General features: G+C 43.1%; 1 protein-coding gene across 3 annotated transcripts in view; it reads right to left on the bottom strand.

The window, feature by feature from the left end:
* mprip (myosin phosphatase Rho interacting protein) overlaps positions 1-22228 on the bottom strand; it is a 45816-nt gene that overhangs the window by 19117 nt on the left and 4471 nt on the right. For all 3 annotated transcript variants that reach the window (XR_009234157.1, XM_058620253.1, XM_058620254.1), the window contains exons 2-8: positions 17353-17430; positions 16474-16539; positions 3800-3951; positions 3646-3730; positions 3382-3553; positions 2612-3071; positions 30-156 (exon numbers count right to left, since the gene is read on the bottom strand). Coding sequence is in view for 2 of the 3 variants with exons in the window: in XM_058620253.1 (XP_058476236.1) it covers positions 30-156; positions 2612-3071; positions 3382-3553; positions 3646-3730; positions 3800-3951; positions 16474-16539; positions 17353-17430 (1140 nt within the window). In the remaining variant the exon portion in view is untranslated. The remainder of the gene's footprint in view (positions 1-29; positions 157-2611; positions 3072-3381; positions 3554-3645; positions 3731-3799; positions 3952-16473; positions 16540-17352; positions 17431-22228) is intronic.

Here is a 22228-nt window from a genome sequence, read left to right as displayed (position 1 = left end):
ACACACACACACACTCACGGCAGCGTTACCTCTCTTTGGAAGCGTCTGTGCTCGCTCCGGCCCTGTCTGCCTCCACTCCTCCCCGACTCCTCCACCTCCATTTTCTCCTGATTCTCCAGCTCCAGTGCCTCCATCTTCTCAATGACACCAGAGCGACTGCAACAAACAACACAAACACACACAAACAACAAATAAATGACCACGTCCCATTTAGAGTTTGTTCTGGGACCTGACGAGGGTCCTGAGCTGGACTCTGTGGCCTCTCAGTGGACGGGATACGGATGGATGTTGATATTTACACTCTGTAAAAGACAGTAAGTCAAGTGTAATCCAGGAATATGTCTCCTGGTCGCCCTTGAGGAATCAAAACTTGCTCAACAGGTCACTTCTGTCAGCTGAGCGAGATAAAATGATAACATGATTAACAAGTAAAAGATTATTTTAAAGGGAGTCTGCATGTACTCCCTGTGGGTTCTCCGCTTTCCTCCCCCATGTCCACAGGTTAATTGGACGCTGGGGTCGTGAGCGTAGGTGAGCGCTGGCGTCCCTCACGTGGAGAGGATAAAGCTTTCATTTCACGATGACTAAAATACATGATGTCTTTGGCGTTTAAGGAGACAAAAAAGAGCACAATCACCTGCTTATTTAAACAACGAGATGAGGTCAATTTGTTCTAGTGTAAAAGTGCTTCTGGAAGATCCATCTGTGGACCTGCAGGCGTACAGTCACAGCCTACGCTGTCCATCTGCAGCAGCCTCCCTCAATCTGCCTCAAAAACGCTGCCAACTCTGACACGCTCCCACACAGACAGAGGAAGAGGAGGGCGAGCGGCAGCGAGAACATATTACTATATTACCCTGGGTTTTTTTGGTCTTTTTAATAGACGTGGACACAGAGAGGACAAACGACGGAGATATGATGAAGTACAAACCACCTATCTCTGTGTGTGGCCCAGCACCTCATTTGGTTGTTATTATCACTTTATCAAATGTTAAATTATTAAATGACACACGTTTAAATTACAGTTATTTTTCACATAATTTTAGATTTTTTCTATTTATTTTGCATCATTAACACACCCAAACGAGCACTTTTACTTTGAAAGTATTTTCCCCCCCTCTCGACCAGACTCATTGGCCCCCCCAGGTCATTAGAGTTTGAGGCCCCTGTAACTGGAGACGATTCATTTCAAGGTCCAATCATTTGACAAATAATTCTCTTGGTTAATTGGTTCATTTTGTGGGCAAGAAAATGGTGAAAATGTGAATTAAGGGAAAATATTTACATTTAAGAAGCTGAAATCACAGAATTACAGCTATTTATTTTTGATAATTGGTCTTAAAATCTAAACAAGAACTTCTATTCAGCGCTTTTACCAAACTATTCTAACGTGATAGCATCATTATCCCAAATATTTTTGTATGACGTTACTCTTTTAACCATATATCTATATTTATTCAAGAGTTTTACCTTTTTACTCCTTAAAAAGCAGGTGTTTTATTTTTGCTGCAGTTTGACAGAAGCCTTAACGGCATGTTGGTCAGAGATGATGTTGTCCTTTCTCATCAGTCTGATGACACTTCGCTGTCCCTCGAACTTGACAAGTGAGCGTCTTAATCTAATCTGGTCTGTGCTTTAACCTGATGAACCAGCTTAGTGGACCTGCTTTCCTGGAATCTCTGCCTCTGTGCTACAGACACCGTGGTCTGGAAATACTTGAGGTGAAGCCTTATCCTTTTAAAGGCATGTACACACACACACACACACATGCAGTCTGGTGACGCACAAAGCTTCTGATGTGCGCACACACACACACACACACACACACACACACACGTGATCACACAACTGTGGTTTTAATGGAAAAGAGGGGAGGGGCAGCTGTGTGGTGAAAAAGGGACTTATTTGGATTTATTTGTTGCTGGTCTTACTAGTTCGTTCGTTAGTTAACCTAACCTTAACCTTAACTACTAGGAACATTCATAGAAGAGTCTGAGGTTTTAATGGGCCGGAGAAAACCAGCACAAACCCGGGATAGGGTTTGAACCCGAGGCAACAGTGCTAGCCACTGTTCCACCGGGTTAATTTTGGTACCAGGGAGATAGTGTTTTACAAACTTGGAGTTCCAGTAAGAAAAAGAAAAGAAAAATGTTCTCAAATAAGCTTAAGATAGATTATTCTTCACTGAGAGACAAGTGCCCAGTGTCTGAAGTAGGTTCACAGCATTGGCCGATAGGGCAGGATTACATGAGTGGGTTTGTCCAAGTGTTGCGGTTGGAGAAGCCAGAGTTGAGGGCGTTGCGAAGCCTTACACGTGAGCAACAGAGAAACTATTTTGAAGTTTATTTTGGGGCAAAATGACTGATCTCTTTAAGGGTTTTTCAACAGGTTTAAACCAGTGATACGGTCAGTGACGTTATGTCTCTCTCTTTTCAGTCTGAAATAGCTGCCTGGTGACGTCCCACACTGTCCTGAGTCTGATCAAACATAATATTTGTTCTTATTGTTTCACCCACAGTTTTGTGTTCCTAGTTCTTTTAGAAACTAAGCAAACACTTGCGGAAGAGAAAATCTGCTTCCTCTTTTAGACGGAGACAGGACTGGCACTGACCTCCTCTCGGGGCTGAGGACGGCCTCTCTCTCCTGCCTGTCCGGGCTCCTGAACCTGCTCCTCTTCTCGGCCTTCCTGGCCTCGGCCTCCAGCCGCCTGGACCGCGGCGTGTCGTGGTGGCTGTAGGCGTGGCCTCCCCGCTGCGAGGTCGGGTGACTGTCGTTGCTGGTCACCGTGCTGCCGCTGGCGTCCGAGTCCAGGGAGCTGACCGATCCGCTGATGTGGGAGCCGTTGGAGAGAAGGGAGCTGCCCGAGGGGAAGGGGTCGCTGGGGGCCGGGGAGAGGCAGCGCGGGACTCCCCCCAGGCTGGAGCAGGAGCCCGTCGGGGAGAGCAGGTCACTGGACGACGGCGGCGGCTGCTGCGGCACCGAGCTGTGGAGCGTCAGGCTTCCCTGGTCCACCTCGTCACCGTTGACGGAGCCGCCGTCTGAACCAAGGCCAACAGACGCACGAGCGTCACCTTCACAAGAGCAGCAACAGTTTCATTTTCAAAGCCCTTTATAAAAACTATACATTCACCAGCTCCCCCTAGTGGTTATTGAAGGAATTTATATTGCGATATACCTGGGGCATGTGACAGAATGAGTGTCACACTAGCGTCCCATTCATATCTTTAGGGCTGCAATCGATTCATCGTCACATACTTTGAGGTCATTTTTGAGTAATAAGTACAACTTTTTCATTTCCATTCTTGATATTTTTGGGTTTCTTTGCTCTATATAAGAAAGAAATCACCAGAACGTACCAGAACTGCTGTTATCCCTTCTTACCTGTGGAGGGCAGCGGTGACCCTGGGGTTACGTCAGCAGTGGCCCAGACTGCAGCGCCCTCGGCCTCCCTCTGGTTTAGCTCCTCCTGCCAGATTATGGAGCTGGAGTCTGGAACCTTCTCTGCCTCTGGGATTCCAGAGCCTGTCACTGCGACCTTGGCTGGACCCGGCTCCTGGATCATGATTCACAGAAATCATCAAAAACTATGGAATAATAAAAGCGGGACAAGCTGTGAAGCTACAAATGGATGGTAGGGGGATTTACCTGGGAGGTTGTGGGCTCCACCTTACGTTTCTTCTTCTGGTTTTGTTTGTTGGTGCGGGGGTAAACCACCAGCTGCTCGCTCCACCTGGAAACGGACAGACGTTAACAGACGCTTTTGACCCAAACCATCAACAGACAGGACAGGACAACTCACCCATTGATGATTTCTTTATTCTCCCCTCTGATGAAGTACTCCTGGTCTGGTGTGATGATGCACAGGGAGTTCTTCTGGCCCGTCTTGGGCTCGGCGTCGATGACGTCCGTGCAGAGGTTCATGTTCACGGTGCCCTGAGGCAGCGTGCTGGGCTACAGGAGAAACGTGACAACATGGCGGCTTATTTTATATCCAATACAATCGCCCATTTGTTAAATAACAGGAAAGAGCATAAAGAGCATTTGTGAGGCCTTGACTTTTCACTTAAATCTAGGCAATCGAACCATGAGTCTTTGCAGTCGACATTAAAGTGCAATTTGACGTTGATCAATGTTCTAAACCTCAGCTATGGTCAGGAGCTGTTGGTAAAGCTGCAGCTAAAATGGGTTCTCCCTAGAGTATGTGGGTTTATCTTTGGAGATAAGATGAGAAGTTTGGAGTAGAGTCAGTGTAACTTAGTGTTGAAAGGAGACAATTGAGGTGTTTCATCAGGATTCCTACGAGGCACCTCCCAATGAAGGTTTTTTGCAAGCATTGCTAGCTGGGAAGAGACCTTGAGGCGAACCCTGAAACCCCTGGCAGAACTACATCCCCCATGTGGCATGAGAAAGCCTGGGGATCATCCAGGAGGAGCGTGCAATGTTTTGCAGGTGAGAAGAATGTCTGGAACACCTTGTTCTGACTGTTGCCTCAAGACCCAACATTGGTGGAAGGAAATGATGGTGGCGTTGAAGGTCCAATGTACTAAATGTTCATATATGGCACATTCACAAGGCAATAAAAGGAGGTTTGAGGGTTCACTGTGATTGTGCCATTTAATGTTTCTCCATCAACAGCAGTCCACCTGAATGTTTAATTTAGGAAGGATTCCCCTCGAGACATTCTTCAGAGAACGCGCATCTGAACGAGTGGTATGTTCAGAGGAAGCGGACAAATAATGTCATTGGTGAAACATAAAAGAACAAATGTGGAAACAGAGTAAACAGGACGCCCCGAGTCACTGGTTTATTTCCATATTGGATGAGTGACAAAGCAACTAAACACTGATATCACTGGTTTCACGTTTCAAATAGTTGAACTGGGACATAAAAAACTTCTTCACGGCTTCACAGAGCCTCGGTCCTCATCTGTCCCCTCTTTTCACGGGGAGATTTCAGGGCCTGTACTGTACGGACACTCGGCTGTGATCACCAGCTCACCATGGTAACTGGGCAAATCCTTTCAGTCGTAGCACACAGTGAAAGAAAAGGGGGAGATGACAGCACTGGGACGCCGGACTAAAGCGGCTTTGTGTGTGTGTGATCGGTGGAGAACGCGGAGCTTTGTCTGCTTTGTAAACCCGCGATGACAGTGAAACTCTCAAACATATCTCAATATCTCCATGTAGTCAAACAAGAAGTTTCCACCGGGTGTTTTTTGTGCGACCTGCTCGCGAGAGAAATACCCCTAAAACTTCCTCATCCTCCTCCTCTGCTGCTCCAACCTGTTCTCCGTCTGCTCCGAATCCTGCGGCTCGTTATCGGGCTTCGCTCAGCTATGTCTTCCTACAGATGTAAAACAGGTGCCGGGTCGGCTTTCCAGCTCCTTTTAAGGCCACTGAACACAGATCCAGCTTTATTAGGATCTGCCTTTAAACCCCCGCGGGTTGCCAAATATGGCAATTACATGTCGTCGCGCTTCGCATGAAGAATTTCCTCCAGGAGAAATAAATAGATCAGGTTTGAGACGAAGTGGCAGTGGCAAATGGCGTTGTCAAAGCGCAGAGGAGTGCAGGTCACTGATACGTCATAAGATAAGCATGGTAGCACACTCCATACGCAGGATTTACCATATACAGTATATATATATACACGCATATAAATTAAGTGTGAGGCTGAGAAATTAGATTACCCCCTTCTTGACCCAACAGTTCCTGGAACCGTAGAGTTTAAAACTAACTAGGGTTCCAGAGCATACTTAGTGAAATTACATTTAAGTCCTTTCAAGATGTAAACAAAGAGGGAAATTATACAAACATTCCACAGTGGAATAAACGCACATTTAAGCTCAAGTTAAGTTTATAGTGGAGAAGCCAAAAGAAAGACAATTAGGTAAAATCTTTGATCATTAAACTAAAACGGCAAAATGAAGACAAAAAAAAAAAGTAAGAGACAAAACAGTGAATTATCAAGTACAAGTTCACGATTATGCAACGTTTGGTTTAAGTTACGACAAAAAGTTACGGGCAAAAATGTCAATATCACAAATAAACAGTGTTCAAAAGCAAAAAAAATGGGACATGAAGTACGGAAATGTTGAGAAAAGTGGTCGAAAATAAACGTAGTGAAGATCCAAAAAAGCTTCAAAACAGTGAAAATGCAGAGAATAAGGCTGTTTAATATTAAAAAGAGGATATAATTTGGTGTCACAGCCCGTTTACTGAGTTAAAAACATTAGATAACGGTATTGAAATGGTTCCTATGGCAAAAAAGCAACAGGATAAATAAAATTCAACTGTAAAAATCTATTACTGTGGGCAGTTATTTGCTGTATTTGCCATAGGAAACACATGAAATGAAGCAGCAGCGTATTGGTGAGTTTTCTGGATTATTTGTTGCTCTTAGATGGAGCCCGGGTTTGAAAAGCCAAAGCCGATCCACGGCAAACCTGTTGCCTTAGAAACTGCAAACTGGCAGCAAAACAAAAGGCCGCGCATCTGCCAACAAGGCTGCTATTCAAAACGCAAAAACAAATCGTTTGAGTTGTGGGGTTTGATTTCAACAACACAACTTGGGCTAATTCCATATCCTCCAATTGTGTGCGTCTCCTACGAGGCCGGGATATTTTTAGCTTTGCTGCGAGATATTATTAAAAAGTCACTCGCTCTCACTGATATGACAAAAGAGCCTATAAAACAACTGTGTAATGTGTACAAGTGTTTGCCCTTTTTATTCCAGAAAGAAAACTTTCAGAAAAGGTATAAAAAAAATAAAATAAAAAAAAAAGCAGCATGAAAACACAAAGTGGTGGATTTAAGTGGAGAACACCCACTCCTTAAATGATAAATCCTCTTCCAGGCCGAGCCAAAGGCAAGTCCACCACAGTGGGGCTGCCGCTTTACTTTATATACAGTTAAAAACACACAGGAACAGCCAAGTGGAGCTTCTCCAAATACTCTCCATGAAAAACACACTATGCTACATTAGTGAATTCTAGTGCTGAATTCCATGGCATTTAAAGTAAGAAATTCGGAGTTACAGACACTCGCCTGTGTCTATTTTCAGATAATAATGATATTTATGACAAATCTACTATTTTTAAAATCCATAATGTTGATCGTCTGTTAAACCAATACAATACTTTGGGAAAACGATGATGTCACAATCCCAAACTGTCTTGTGTGCTTTATTTTGTTTTATGATAGCTTTTATTTTGTTTTCCTTCGTCCCTCTGGCTTTCTTTAATTAGGGTTCGAGCAACAAGGTTGCAAGAACCCTATTGAAACTGGAAGGATTATTATTATTATTATTATTATTATTCTTATTATTCCTTAAAGTAAATCGCCTTTTTGAGGCCTTTCCCATACCCCAAAACTCACCAATTTTTGTGACCGCATCAATCGTGGTGTAAATTTACGTCTGAAAAAGGTTCGGGGAATGTGCGTTGAAAATTGAATGTGGGAGGGGCTAATAAGTGCGGCGCCACCTGTCCAAATTCACCATGACCAACACAAATATCGCACATGCACGAAATTCGGTACACATGTGTAGTGGGTCAGGATGAAGAAAAAATTACATTATGACCATGATCCAAACCCAACAGGAAATCCGCCATCTTGGGTTGATTGGCCATTTTTGGGCGATTTTGGCGAATTCGCAGCAATGGTATTTGAACTAACTCCTCCTAGAGTTTTCGTGCGATCACCTTCAAACTTGGTGAGGTCCCTGTGGACCAGTTGAGGAGCTCACGGTATCAAAAGTTTTTTCAAATGTCACATGGCGCACGAGATAGGGGGCGGCAAAGTTCGTGATGATTCTGATGTTTCGCATCAGAAAAACAAAACTCTTATAACTTTGCGATGGAAGGTCCGATCCGAACCAAACTTGCTATGATTGATGATGGGCCATGGCTGAAGACGTCTATGAAAAAACGGTGAAGTTTGAAAACAGCGCCTTCTTGTGGTGAAAGAAAATACACAAAAAAAAAGTTTTTTTACGATTTCGGGAATAACTTTTACACAGATAATCGTACCGCACTGAAAATTGGTGACAACAGTCAAAACACATGGTAGATGATGCGTGATCAATATGACGACAAATCGTTTAACGGTGTTGCCATGGCAACGACGCAAAGTCGGATTTTTGGGACAAAAAATCAAACTGCTACAACTTCGCGAATCCTGGTCCGATCTGAACCAAACTTGCTAGGATTGATGATAGTTCGGCCCTAAAGACGTCTATATGAAAATATTCAATTTCGAAAACAGTGCCCCCTGGTGACAGTAGACAATATGACAGCTTGTATTTCAATTATCTCCTCCTAGAGCTTTTGTGCGATCACCTTCAAACTTGGTGAGATCAATGTGGACGAGTTGAGCATCAAAAGTTATCAAAAGCTTTTTAAAATATTGTATGGCGTACGAGATAGGGGGCGCCAAAATTGGAGATAATAATAATTTTTCATAACAGACAATGAAACTCTTATAACTTCGCGATGGAAGGTCTGATCCCAACCAAACTTGCTATAGTTGATGATGGTTAGTTGCTGAAGACGACTATGTTGCTGAAACGGTACATTTTGAAAACAGCGCCTCCTGGTGGTGGTAGAAAATTCTAAAAAAAACAAACTGTTACAACTTTGCCAATCCTGGTCCGATCTGAACCAAACTTGCAGGGATTGATGACAGTCCGGCCCTGAACACGTCTATATGAAAATATTCATTTTCAAATACAGCGCCCCCTGGTGACAGCAGACAGAATTACATTTATAGTTTTTGATGCTGCTCCAACAGGGATTGTTGTATCCACTTGAAACTTAGTATGTGGGACCCCAGACCCTTCCTCAACATGTCCGTAAAAGGTCACCTCCCTACAGGAAGTGGAACGCCCGAAACAGGAAGTAAAGTCTTACATTGTCCGATTGACACGAAACTAGATATGTGAGTTACCGGACCTTCCCTGAACATGTTTACGGAGACGCCGTTGACCGAACAGGAAGTCGGCCATTTTAAACAGGAAGTGCCCTCTAACTTTGCCGTACGTTGTCCGATCTGCACAAAACCTTATATGTGAGTTAAGGGACCTGTCCTGAGCATGTCCGTAAAAGGTCACCTCCCTACAGGAAGTGGAACGCCCGAAACAGGAAGTAAAGTCTTACATTGTCCGATCTGAACAAAACTTGATATGTAAGACAAGGGAACTTCCCTGAACACGTTTACGGAGACGAACAGGAAGTTGGCCATTTTAAACAGGAAGTGCCCTCTAACTTTGCCGTACGTTGTCCGATTTGCACGAAAGCTTATATGTGACACCAGGGACCTGTCCTGAGCATATCTGCAAAAGATGACCTCCCAACAGGAAGTGGAATGCCCGAAACAGGAAGTAAACTCTAAGATTGTCCGATCTGAACAAAACTTGATATGTAAGACAAGGGAACTTCCCTGAACTCGTTAACGGACGCGCATTTGACCGAACAGGAAGTCAGCCATTTTAAACAGGAAGTGCCCTATAACTTTGCCATACGTTGCCCGATCCCCCTCGAAATTTGGAACGACATGCGCGGGGACGCAGCTGAAAATAACTAGTACTGAAAATAACTAGTACTGAAAATAACTAGTACCGCGCGCGGTGAATGAACGGGTGAGAGCGCGAGGCACGCGGGGAGCCGTGGCACACGGCGACCCGCGTGGGTCGGCTCGTTATTATTATTAGGGTTCGAGCAACAAGGTTGCAAGAAACCTATTGAAACTGGAAGGATTATTATTAGGGTTCGAGCAACAAGGTTGCAAGAACCCTATTGAAACTGGAAGGATTATTATTATTATTATTATTATTATTCTTATTATTCCTTAAAGTAAATCGCCTTTTTGAGGCCTTTCCCATACCCCAAAACTCACCAATTTTTGTGACCGCATCAATCGTGGTGTAAATTTACGTCTGAAAAAGGTTCGGGGAATGTGCGTTGAAAATTGAATGTGGGAGGGGCTAATAAGTGCGGCGCCACCTGTCCAAATTCACCATGACCAACACAAATATCGCACATGCACGAAATTCGGTACACATGTGTAGTGGGTCAGGATGAAGAAAAAATTACATTATGACCATGATCCAAACCCAACAGGAAATCCGCCATCTTGGGTTGATTGGCCATTTTTGGGCGATTTTGGCGAATTCGCAGCAATGGTATTTGAACTAACTCCTCCTAGAGTTTTCGTGCGATCACCTTCAAACTTGGTGAGGTCCCTGTGGACCAGTTGAGGAGCTCACGGTATCAAAAGTTTTTTCAAATGTCACATGGCGCACGAGATAGGGGGCGGCAAAGTTCGTGATGATTCTGATGTTTCGCATCAGAAAAACAAAACTCTTATAACTTTGCGATGGAAGGTCCGATCCGAACCAAACTTGCTATGATTGATGATGGGCCATGGCTGAAGACGTCTATGAAAAAACGGTGAAGTTTGAAAACAGCGCCTTCTTGTGGTGAAAGAAAATACACAAAAAAAAAGTTTTTTTACGATTTCGGGAATAACTTTTACACAGATAATCGTACCGCACTGAAAATTGGTGACAACAGTCAAAACACATGGTAGATGATGCGTGATCAATATGACGACAAATCGTTTAACGGTGTTGCCATGGCAACGACGCAAAGTCGGATTTTTGGGACAAAAAAATCAAACTGCTACAACTTCGTGAATCCTGGTCCGATCTGAACCAAACTTGCTAGGATTGATGATAGTCCGGCCCTAAAGACGTCTATATGAAAATATTAAATTTCGAAAACAGCGCCCCCTGGTGACAGCAGACAATATGACAGCTTGTATTTCAATTATCTCCTCCTAGAGCTTTTGTGCGATCACCTTCAAACTTGGTGAGATCAATGTGGACGAGTTGAGCATCAAAAGTTATCAAAAGCTTTTTAAAATATTGTATGGCGTACGAGATAGGGGGCGCCAAAATTGGAGATAATAATAATTTTTCATAACAGACAATGAAACTCTTATAACTTCGCGATGGAAGGTCTGATCCCAACCAAACTTGCTATAGTTGATGATGGTTAGTTGCTGAAGACGACTATGTTGCTGAAACGGTACATTTTGAAAACAGCGCCTCCTGGTGGTGGTAGAAAATTCTAAAAAAACAAACTGTTACAACTTTGCCAATCCTGGTCCGATCTGAACCAAACTTGCAAGGATTGATGACAGTCCGGCCCTGAACACGTCTATATGAAAATATTCATTTTCAAATACAGCGCCCCCTGGTGACAGCAGACAGAATTACGTTTATAGTTTTTGATGCTGCTCCAACAGGGATTGTTGTATCCAATTGAAACTTAGTATGTGGGACCCCAGACCCTTCCTCAACATGTCCGTAAAAGGTCACCTCCCTACAGGAAGTGGAAGGCCCGAAACAGGAAGTAAAGTCTTACATTGTCCGATTGACACGAAACTAGATATGTGAGTTACCGGACCTTCCCTGAACATGTTTACGGAGACGCCGTTGACCGAACAGGAAGTCGGCCATTTTAAACAGGAAGTGCCCTCTAACTTTGCCGTACGTTGTCCGATCTGCACAAAACCTTATATGTGACACCAGGGACCTGTCCTGAGCATGTCCATAAAAGGTCACCTCCCTACAGGAAGTGGAATGCCCGAAACAGGAAGTAAAGTCTTACATTGTCCGATCTGAACAAAACTTGATATGTAAGACAAGGGAACTTCCCTGAACACGTTTACGGAGACAAACAGGAAGTTGGCGATTTTAAACAGGAAGTGCCCTCTAACTTTGCCGTACGTTGTCCGATTTGCACGAAACCTTTTATGTGACACCAGGGACCTGTCCTGAGCATGTCTGCAAGAGATGACCTCCCAACAGGAAGTGGAATGCCCGAAACAGGAAGTAAAGTCTTACGTTGTCCGATTGACACAAAACTAGATATGTGAGTAACTAGACCTTCCCTGAACATGTTTCCAGAGACGAACAGGAAGTTGGCCATTTTAAACAGGAAGTGCCCTCTAACTTTGCCGTACGTTGTCCGATTTGCACGAAACCTTATATGTGACACAAGGGACCTGTCCTGAGCATGTCTGCAAAAGATGACCTCCCAACAGGAAGTGGAATGCCAGAAACAGGAAGTAAACTCTAAGATTGTCCGATCTGCACAAAACTTGATATGTAAGACAAGGGAACTTCCCTGAACAAGTTTACGGACACGCATTTGACCGAACAGGAAGTCGGCCATTTTAAACAGGAAGTGCCCTATAACTTTGCCATACGTTGCCCGATCCCCCCCGAAATTTGGATTGACATGCGCGGGGACGCCGCTGAAAATAACTATTACTGAAAATAACTAGTACTGAAAATAACTAGTACCGCGCGCGGTGAATGAACGGGTGAGAGCGCGAGGCACGCGGGGAGCCGTGGCACACGGCGACCCGCGTGGGTCGGCTCGAACCCGTTCAGAACCGCGCGCGGTACTAGTTATTTTCTGTTTTTGTGATTGTATACTTAGTCAAACAAAGCTGTATGTAAATAGGTTTGCACACAGCATTTTTGGTGTACCAGATGCTGTGTTCAGGGTGTGTATGAGGTCTGAAGAGGACTATGATTAGGATCGATAACTTTCAGGGACAATTCCTGTAGACAGATCCATAAACTAGACGTTTCACACATGCATGACAGGACTGTTGTGATCCCCTCCCGTGCCTCCTCCAGCCTGTTCGCATGGTCATTGACCTCTTGACCCCTGCAGCTTTCAGGGTGGTCTCCTAATTGTACAGCTCTTGTTCCACTTAAGTTTCCCGCCGTGATCACGCGTCTCACTGTACATCAAATTTCCAGTGTCCGTCTAAATTTGGTGGCGTGATGTAGTCGCCGAACTATTCGCCCGACAGTTCCCTGAGTACGGAGGCTGCTGGTGTGCTTGGCTGTGGCAGGCCGTGGTGAGGAATGTCTGGGTCTGGGGCAGATCTGACGTTTCCTCCTCTGTGGGGGTTTTTTCGGGGCTATTGCTCCGTCTTCTCCTCCTGCGCTCTGTGATCCCGCGGCTGCGAGCTCACTGCGAGTTCACCAAATAAGGGCATTGGAGGAGGAATGCTGCTTCAGATGGGAGAGCGAGGGAGAGCGAGGGAGAGAGAGGGAGGGAGAGAGAGGCAGAGAGAGGCAGAGAGCATCTTTCCCTTTGCACTCGTGGTTAAAATAGTTCGGCTTTGAGAGAGGCCACTGCTGCTGATAGCACCCTGCTGAGTACTGAGCAGAACACAGAAGACAACATCATCACCACCACTACATGGACCATGTTCTTGGAGAGGAACTTTTAGAGCTCTTTTTTGCTTTATAATTTAGAACTTAAGTCCCCGAAACAGGTTTAAAAAGAGACAATAAATGTGTTTTTTTACTTTGTGGTGGTGGAGTGTTACATTTATCCACCTGGATGTGCCACAAGTAGAGAATGGCAAAGAGTCATTATATACTATAAAACCTTGTAATGTTTTTAAACACATAAAAAACAACAAAGAGCTACAAAAAAATTGATGGGGAGTGTGAGACATCTCTCTTTTCATAATACATCTGTTTATTTCTTTTTTATTTCTTTATAAATCTGTTGCATTTTTACCAACATCGCCTGTACTTGTTGTCCGTCCACGTCGAGGTCGACACTGCACACACTGGCGCTGTTAGTAAGCCGCCTGTCAGGTTTGAAGCCACTGAAGCCAACCGTTGATACAAATAATTATACGTTTTTAAATATAAACATAGATTGAACATAGATTTTGAAGCAGAAACTGACGGGGGTTCATACACCTTTCTCCGTGGTCAATTTCAAGCACATTCAAGGCCAATTTTTCACACTTTTTCCGCACTGTACAGCGGTGGTAAATCTGTACGCATACATACACACATATAAAATAATTATTTCACTCTTTTTCTTTTTTTAATCACAATAAAGAAATTACATTTACTTTATTCCTTCAGTTAGTATGGAAGCTAGTCAGTTATTTAGGTATTTGTTGTAAAAGTTTAACTGTTTCAAACTTGGCAGGTGACTTTCTGAGGGCGCCGGTGTGTGCGGTGCTGACTTTGGCTGTGTTTGGCCGAAAAACGCGACAGATGCAATGTGACGTATGTCACTAAACGAGCCACTTTATTCCTTCAGAGAATGTGGAAGCTAGTCAGTCATTTAGGTATTTGTTGTGAAAGAAATACAAGCACTTGATCTGGAATAAAAGCACCTTTCAAACATATTCAAGGATTTCAAGCACCCGTACGGACCTAGAACTGTGTCTCTCTGTCACTCTGTGTGTGAAACCCTGCTTACTATTTATTACAGAGCTGAGGAAACTATTTTCTTGGTGTGTACTGTGAGGCATAACTGCTCCTGCTCTGAGAAGCTGAGCAGAGCTGGGTTTGTTGATGAAAAGCAACGAGAGATTAGATAATGTGATCAAAACAGCAACAAGACAAAGGGTGGGTGGGTGTTTCTTGCGTAAATCTCTCCATTTATGTAAAAAAAAAAAAAAACACACACAGGAAGGGAATGGGTTTTAGGAACGTAGGCCTGAGCCCAGACCTCAAACAAATCATATCTGTCCTCCACTGGGTAAACAGCGAAGACCTTGATGTGATAAAGACCCATAAATGTGTCTTTATCGGGCTCTGATGTTTTGAGGGAGCTCCTCTCCTCGGGGTCCATTTCCCTGACCCACTTTTCCTGCCGTGTGGAGCAGATGAAAAGGCCGCGGGACAATGAGGCAGACAGTTTTTGGAATCACGCTTTACAATGAGAGGAAAACACCAGTGCACAGCAGCCTGGGTGTCACTGGAAACACATGACACAGTGGAAAACACGCACGCACTGCAACGCGGCCACGTTTCCGCCCATTGTCATCACTGGCAACACAAAGAGATTCACCACATGTGACTTTTTTTTTTGGCGAGGACACAGATGCCCGGGGCCAGGCCCAGTTTCCAGGCTCTTTTCCACTCACTGTCAGACACACACCTGCTGGAAATGTCTCTTTAGCATTAAAGGGTAACAGATATCTTTGTGTAAATTCAAGGAACCTCTGTGTGTCTGTTTATCGCATGACTGTCTTGACAGGGCACCGGCGTTGGCTGCGTTTGGACGAGAAACTCGACAGACACGATGAAAAACGTGACAGATGTATCACTAAACCAGCCACTGACACTAACTCCTGTCATTAAGAAGCAAGAGTCCTTCGACCTTTTGACTTTGAACAAAGAAAAGGTAGTAATGAAACATTACTGATTACCACTGAGATAAAACACAAGGTTCATAGACATTTGCCAAGGTCAAATTCAAGCACCTACAAAAATATACATAGTCAAAATGGTTATTTCACTCTTCCTATGACATTTAAAGAGATGGAACAACCAAACGTGCATTATAAAAGCCACTGTCACACTGTTATAACAATAATAATAATAATAATAATAATAATTAGCAAACTATTCAGCCAATAAGCTACTTTTATGACAGAAATACAGTTTTTCAAGCACTTTTCAAACCTTGAAACACAACATTATTTTTCAAGGGTTTCAAGTAGGGATGGGACAATACCAATAATACAAACTCAGGTATCTACCGATACAAGACGGATACAGTCACCTTTAGAACGTTTATGAACGTATGAAGCTGTGAACGACCACAAATTTGTGCCGAGTCATTTCAAAGACTTTCCAATTCTCACAACTGTGTCATAAATATTGTTCTGCCAAAAAGAAGAAATAAATAAATAAATAAACAGCCCCAAACATGACTCAGCTAAACTGCTTTTAGCTGATTTTTCTGACGCTCGTGTTTGTGTTAAACTGCACTAGTCTATGTGTATATCAATGCAAGGAACCTTTATGTGTTAACCGCATAAATGTGACAATGTGCAACAGGTAAATCACTGAATGGGACGCTTCCATCTCACATAGCGCAAAACCTTTGTTGTGTAATTATAACGGTCTAAACACTAAAAACCAGGTAGTCAGGTACACGGTGAACGGTTACTGCTCTGGTGAAAAGTGTTGCACAACCTGCATTTCATCTCCTCACACACTGTCAGTGTCAGTGTGTGCGCGCGTGTTTACACACAAGCAGTCACATCTCCAGCCTGATCAGCAGATAAGGGTTCACTCAGCAGCGTCACGTTCTCCTGGCTTTGAAAATCCCACCCCCTTTTAACACGTGCACGCGTTCAAACACAGCATCGGAACCATGTAGAAAGATGAATTACGTGACCTTTGAACCTGGTATTTTTGTTGGTGTGAGCATTTCAGGGAACGGCTGATCCACGGGGGGGATTTTCACACACAAATCATCTCTATAGAGTTTACAGGAAACGGTCCACAAAAAAAACAGAGAAAATGACCAGAAAAGGGCCGTTCTGACTCCAGAAAATTCTACAGTAAGGGTTTCAGGTTTAGTTGACAGAAACGAGACGAGTGAACGAGACAATCACAACTTACCGATTCGTCCAGGGCGAAGCGCAGACAGCCGTGTTCGTACAGCACAAAGAATCTCCTTTGCCATTTCTGTCGGGAGAGAGCGAGACGCTCACGATCAGAAAAAGCTTCATTTTTCATTTTTGCAAAGAACAGTGGGAGGTTTTCATGAGTCACAACCAAAGCTGGGTAATATGTGGATATGGTATCATGACATGGTCTTAGACGTGCATCTGTGATGACTTTTCACTCAAAAATAAACCAGAATTTTGTTTTTAAAAAAAATGCTCATATTTTCATATACTTATATTCAACATTTTATGATAAGAAAAAGTCACTTCTTTTGATGTTACGCCTTATTATTTGTGTTATTATCTGACCATATTTATAGTCAAAGTCGTTGTTTATAACACCAAATCAATTTAAGTGTACCGTAAGATCACATAATACAGATATCATAAACAGTAGATATCTTACTTTAGAGTGTATTTACAGTGTATCGTCACCTCTCAAAAGAACCCGATTGCAGCTTTATATTCACATATCTATGTATAAATATCCAGATATCATTCATAAGCCATATCGCACCGGCCAGAAATATTGACGTCATTTATATCTGGTGTGCTGCCCCTTTTTATACAACCACTGACTTATTTACTTAGTGAGGAGAAAAACGGACTTGTTTTTCCTGGAGAATACTTTTTTTTTCTTTGTGTTTTATCGTATATATGAATATGAATATGAATATGAGGACGTGGGTGCAGAGTAAGTAGATGAAACTTTGGATATACTCCAGAACAAGCGTATACATGCACAGTATGTACCATATGTGTAAATCCCACCCCCTCTTCCTCTTCCTCTACTGCACAAACAAGCAGCTCTATATGGAATACAAGCTCTTACTCGGGATCTTTGCATAGGATTGTCGAAGTCGGTTCCCTCGGGGGCCAAGCACAACCATCCGCCATAAATAGGTTTCGCCTGTAAAAAAAACAGAAGAAGGGGGGGCAATTTAGGTAATCATTAAAACTGGAAATGTGTGTGCTGAGCTGAGGGGGATGGGATGGGAGGAGGAGGAGGAGAGCTGGTGTAAATATGAGGGAGTGAAGCCTTTTGGCCTCCAGATGTTGCCTCTGTTCTCAGTTAGCGAGTGTTCTGCTGTAATCAGCTCAGTTTGATGATATGCTGGACTGACACACACACACACACACACACACCTCCGTTTCCTCACAGCAGCACATTGTTTTCCTAAAAAAACTAGCTTTGTCCAGTCCAGTGGACTGTTTTATCTCCGAGTTTGTGTCCATTGTACAAGCGTCACGTGACCGTTCAGTGGTGGAAACAGGGTAGAGTTTTTAACCCTTCTGTCGGGGCATGCTTCTCATTACCGTAACTCCTAGACCATTTGGGATATCTAGAAAATTCAAAAACTACCAGGTGAGCAGAGAAACAGAGCTTTGCCGTACACATACATGTCGTTACGGTAGCTCTCAAGACTTCACACAGATCACAGACAAAGATTCACCAGCAGCGTCACACGTTGGTGATGTCAGCTTCTTCACAGTACTGTAAATTCCTAAAAGATATTTATAAATATATAAGTTATCTTGGAAAAAATAATAAAAATAAATCCAGGTGACGATACGATGCGATACTACGCGTTATTTCCACGCTACGATGCTGGGACGATTAGATCGAACAATAGCCATGACCACGACTCGTTGCGACAAGGAAATTGGCACGGTATTGACACTGAAGTGCAAAATTGAGGACCGTTGCGCTAAAATGTGCTACCTAGAACACTGATATTCTGTGGGAATCATTATCTTGGTATTATGGTGACATCATATTAGGCCCACCCCTACAGTTGTTATTTTTTCCAAATTATACATTCAGTGGCCACCAGGTCATTTGAATTTGACCCCTGCTGTACAATATGATGTGTGTAGGTTAGGACAGTAGTTCATCTAAAATGGTAATTTGGCTCCTGCGATTTAAAAATTGCAGTTCTGTGGCAGTATTGCGATTTTGACTTGACGAAACCCTAAAAAGTTGTTTTGAAACTTTTAGTTTCATTGTACCACGACAATAAAGCCACTTGATAATGGTGACACATGGTGATTTTGGTAACAAGTGGGTCCTTATATATAGCAAAAATGAAAATGTTTCAGTGTGTGATAGAACACACACCGTCTAACTTGTGAACTACCTCACTTAGGAAGTACTCTCAGAGCATTTCAGAAGCTATGGAAACACATAAACATGGCACGTGTGCTCCCACAGGGCGGCATCAACACGCAGGCCTCTTTTTAAAAACCTGCTGCTCTTTGCTCTCCATTAATACCCACAGCCTCTCGGCTCTAAGTGTTAACCATTAGCGAGCAGCTGTCATACCAGCACACACTCACACACACACACACCTCTCCCTGAAGCCTACAACGTCTCTGCTGATTAGCCTGGTGGTTCTAATACAGGACGTGTTAGCACTCCGTGTCACTGCATGCCTGTCATAAATCCATACGTGCCATGTTGGGACCTGTGTGGACGCGCCTACGAAGGCAGTTCTGGTGAAATTAAACCATTAAAAAAAGAGAGAGGTTTTTATTAGATGACAATGTGTGGTGACCTGGGGTAAATCAAATTAATGTGGTAATTTGACAAACCCAACTCGCGTGTATCTAGATGAGTCTGAGCAGAGGTAGAGACTGCGGTGGTGGGGGGGGGGGGGTTAGGCGCGGGGCAAACAAAAACAAGGAACAGCTGTTTGAGAGAGCACATCCCTCTGCTCACGAACTTACAATAACACAATAGAGTGAACTTCCTCTGCGCTGATCCCAACACTATCCAAGCCTGGAGATACACTGCTGTTCCCAATCTTAACATAATTTTTTTTATGATACAGAATTAGCACTGCAACGATCATGAACCGACTACTAAATTATTCGTCAAATATTCTGCTAGCTGGTTAGTCGGATTGAGCTTTAATAAACAGGTTTTTCAGCTTCTTAAATGTCAATATTTTCTGCTTTCTTTGCTCCAAATAATCTTTGCCGGTACTACTTGATGATTAAATACAAAATTATGAACATTTTCAATAAATAAACATCTATTTATTTAAATAAGTCAAGAGGTAGGCCAAGAATAGCACTAACGTTAGTTTGCATTCTCTTCATTTCCTGCTTTTCTTCTCCCTTGTTTGGCTCATCAAATATTTGTATACCTATAGGGCGCAAACGTGACCACAACATTCTCGTGAGAATAGGTGAAAGTCCCGTATTCCGGCCTGGATTGGACACATAACTGATTGTGACCGAGTACAGGCATTTTGGGAGAAGTGCCACTACTCAAAAATGTGAGATGAAGCAACAACAGAGTAAAATCTCAAGATATTTGTATGTACAGGTAACAGGTATGACACGCAACAAGGAAGCATGGATGTTAAACTTATGTGGTATCATAACACACACACACACACACACACAGAGCATGATTGGAGCATCTGCAATGCACTCATTGATATGCATATTTTAACGGGTGTGTTTTATCATTTACAGCTGTGGAATGTGACTAACAGGCGCTTTATCGGATACCTGACCAGTTTCAACAGAAATGGAACGCAGACTCTCACTCTCTCTCTGTCTCTTCATAATGATTTTGGACAGCATGTTAGCCTGAACAAATAAAAGCAAACAGGGAAGCTGTCATAAGCAATGACGCAACTCAGGTTCTACTCTGCTTATTATTATTAACCCGTAGACGTTGCCTGGGCAAACCCAACCCCGTCTGCCAGAGATTTGCAGGGGCAGTGTTTACAGGTCAACTACATCTCATGAAAAAAGGGGAACCAATCACAAACGACAGAAAAGTGACGTCTGGCAGTAAACATCCAACATGGCGGCCACCAAAGAGCAGAACCTTGAATATCGGTCTAAATTTGTTGTAGGTCTATTCAATTGTGAAGAGAGTAGGAATGGCACGATACCACATTTTTGTGTCCGATACCGACATCACAAACTTGAGTACCTGCTAATGCAGTACAGTCTTGTGCAGTATAAAGTACCTTAAATGGTAACAGAAAAATGACTTTGGTATAAGTTGAATGTAGGGCGATTTGTCTTTCAAATAGGGGCAAAACCGTAGTGTAAAGCAGCTCATCAAGACTAGAAAAGCTCTATATACAGTACATACAGACCATAATAGCAACTCTTCTTCAGCATATGTTTCACACTTTTTTCTTTTTTAATGATGCAATTACAGTTAACGTGTATCACACCTACACTCAATAGTGTTATTGAATGCTACATGTTAACACAAGCAAACAACTAATGTGATGCTAACGCTAATGGCTTCTTTCTGTTAAAACATGGTGCTTGATATGCAACATAAAAACTCAAATCTCTGACAACTGTTGTTGTCAATGTCATTTAAATACTTATTATTATTACCGTCAAACAAAAGGCTGCCATTCTTGGACCACATATTTCCCCGCTGATAAAACAATCAGCAGGGAAACGCTACAATCATGTTGGCACTTGACAGCATTTAACGTCATTATATCAATGACTACATGGTGTAACATAAACTCAACATATCAAGGAGACAGAAAGTTGGCCTCTTCACTTTGCTGCTTCATTAAGTACCCAATCAATGGCAGTAATGCATCAGTGTCATCAACAAGTGGTAATAATGGTTTCACATTTGTGTTCTAGGATCGGGTGCCGAACTTGCAACTTTGGATTAAAAGTAGATCAATCAAATAGTTAAATCAATTGATGTTTGCTGTTTTTAATACCTGGCATTGGTCAAATTGTTATATTTTTATAATAAGCATCTACTTCTACTACATCCAACTTCTCAGTCGACCAACAAAATTACAGATACTAAGTCAAGCCAAATTACTAATTCTGGAGGATTTAAGTAAAATCTTTAGTTTATTTTTTCAAAAATGTTATTAGAGAGTAAAAAACTGAGCATATTCTGGATATTTGGATAACGTCTACACTCTCGTGACCATGTTCAGTGAGGAGGCGGGGCATTTATTCGCAGCCAAACACAACCTCATTGTGGACTCTGACAATCAGTTCTTGTTAAACTGTAACCGCTGATCACTGTTTACATAATCCAATCATCTTGGGTCAATCAATCATCAGTTTCTATGTATTACCATTGATTTATGTTTTACTTGTTATATGTCTATTTATTGGCTGCAGCCCATGGCCGAGCAGAAGGGAATTGGGCTTCCAACCGGAGGGTTCAAAACCCCGCCAGGTCAAGGGCTGGGGTACCCCTGAGCCCGGGTACCCAAACACCCATTGCTCATTGTTAATTGTACAACTCTAAATTGAGCCCAGCCACAAAGGTGCTGGTTGAATTCACCCTATTTCACTGCATGTTTAACATGAAGAACTCAACATTACCACATCAACTGACACGACTTAAGTGAACCGGGCCAGCCGATCAGTTCAGAACTTTGTCCAAACTCGCCACAATGGGCCCAGGTTAGGTATCCACGCTTTAGCTATTTGGCACAGGCCTGTAAATACAGGAGTTATTGTCTATAAACTGCCTGCAGTCTTTTACTGCACTGGAACATTTAGACGGCAGCCTTGGTTATAAACCTCACATAGTGGGATGTTGAGCAGCAGCAGCAGCCTCTGCGAGCCTCGACTCCTATTTCCCCAACCCCACACTTCCTTTCTCTCTCCATGACTCCTGCTCCCACTCCTCAAGTCTCATCACCTCTCAGCCCATCGTCTTCCTCTTTCCCCCCCACATACAT

This window comes from Solea solea, chromosome 21 (assembly GCF_958295425.1).
Source record: "Solea solea chromosome 21, fSolSol10.1, whole genome shotgun sequence".
NCBI classification, from domain to species: Eukaryota; Metazoa; Chordata; class Actinopteri; order Pleuronectiformes; family Soleidae; genus Solea; species Solea solea.
The sequence above is the reverse complement of the archived record's forward strand: the minus strand, read 5'-3'. Positions and strand labels throughout refer to the sequence as shown.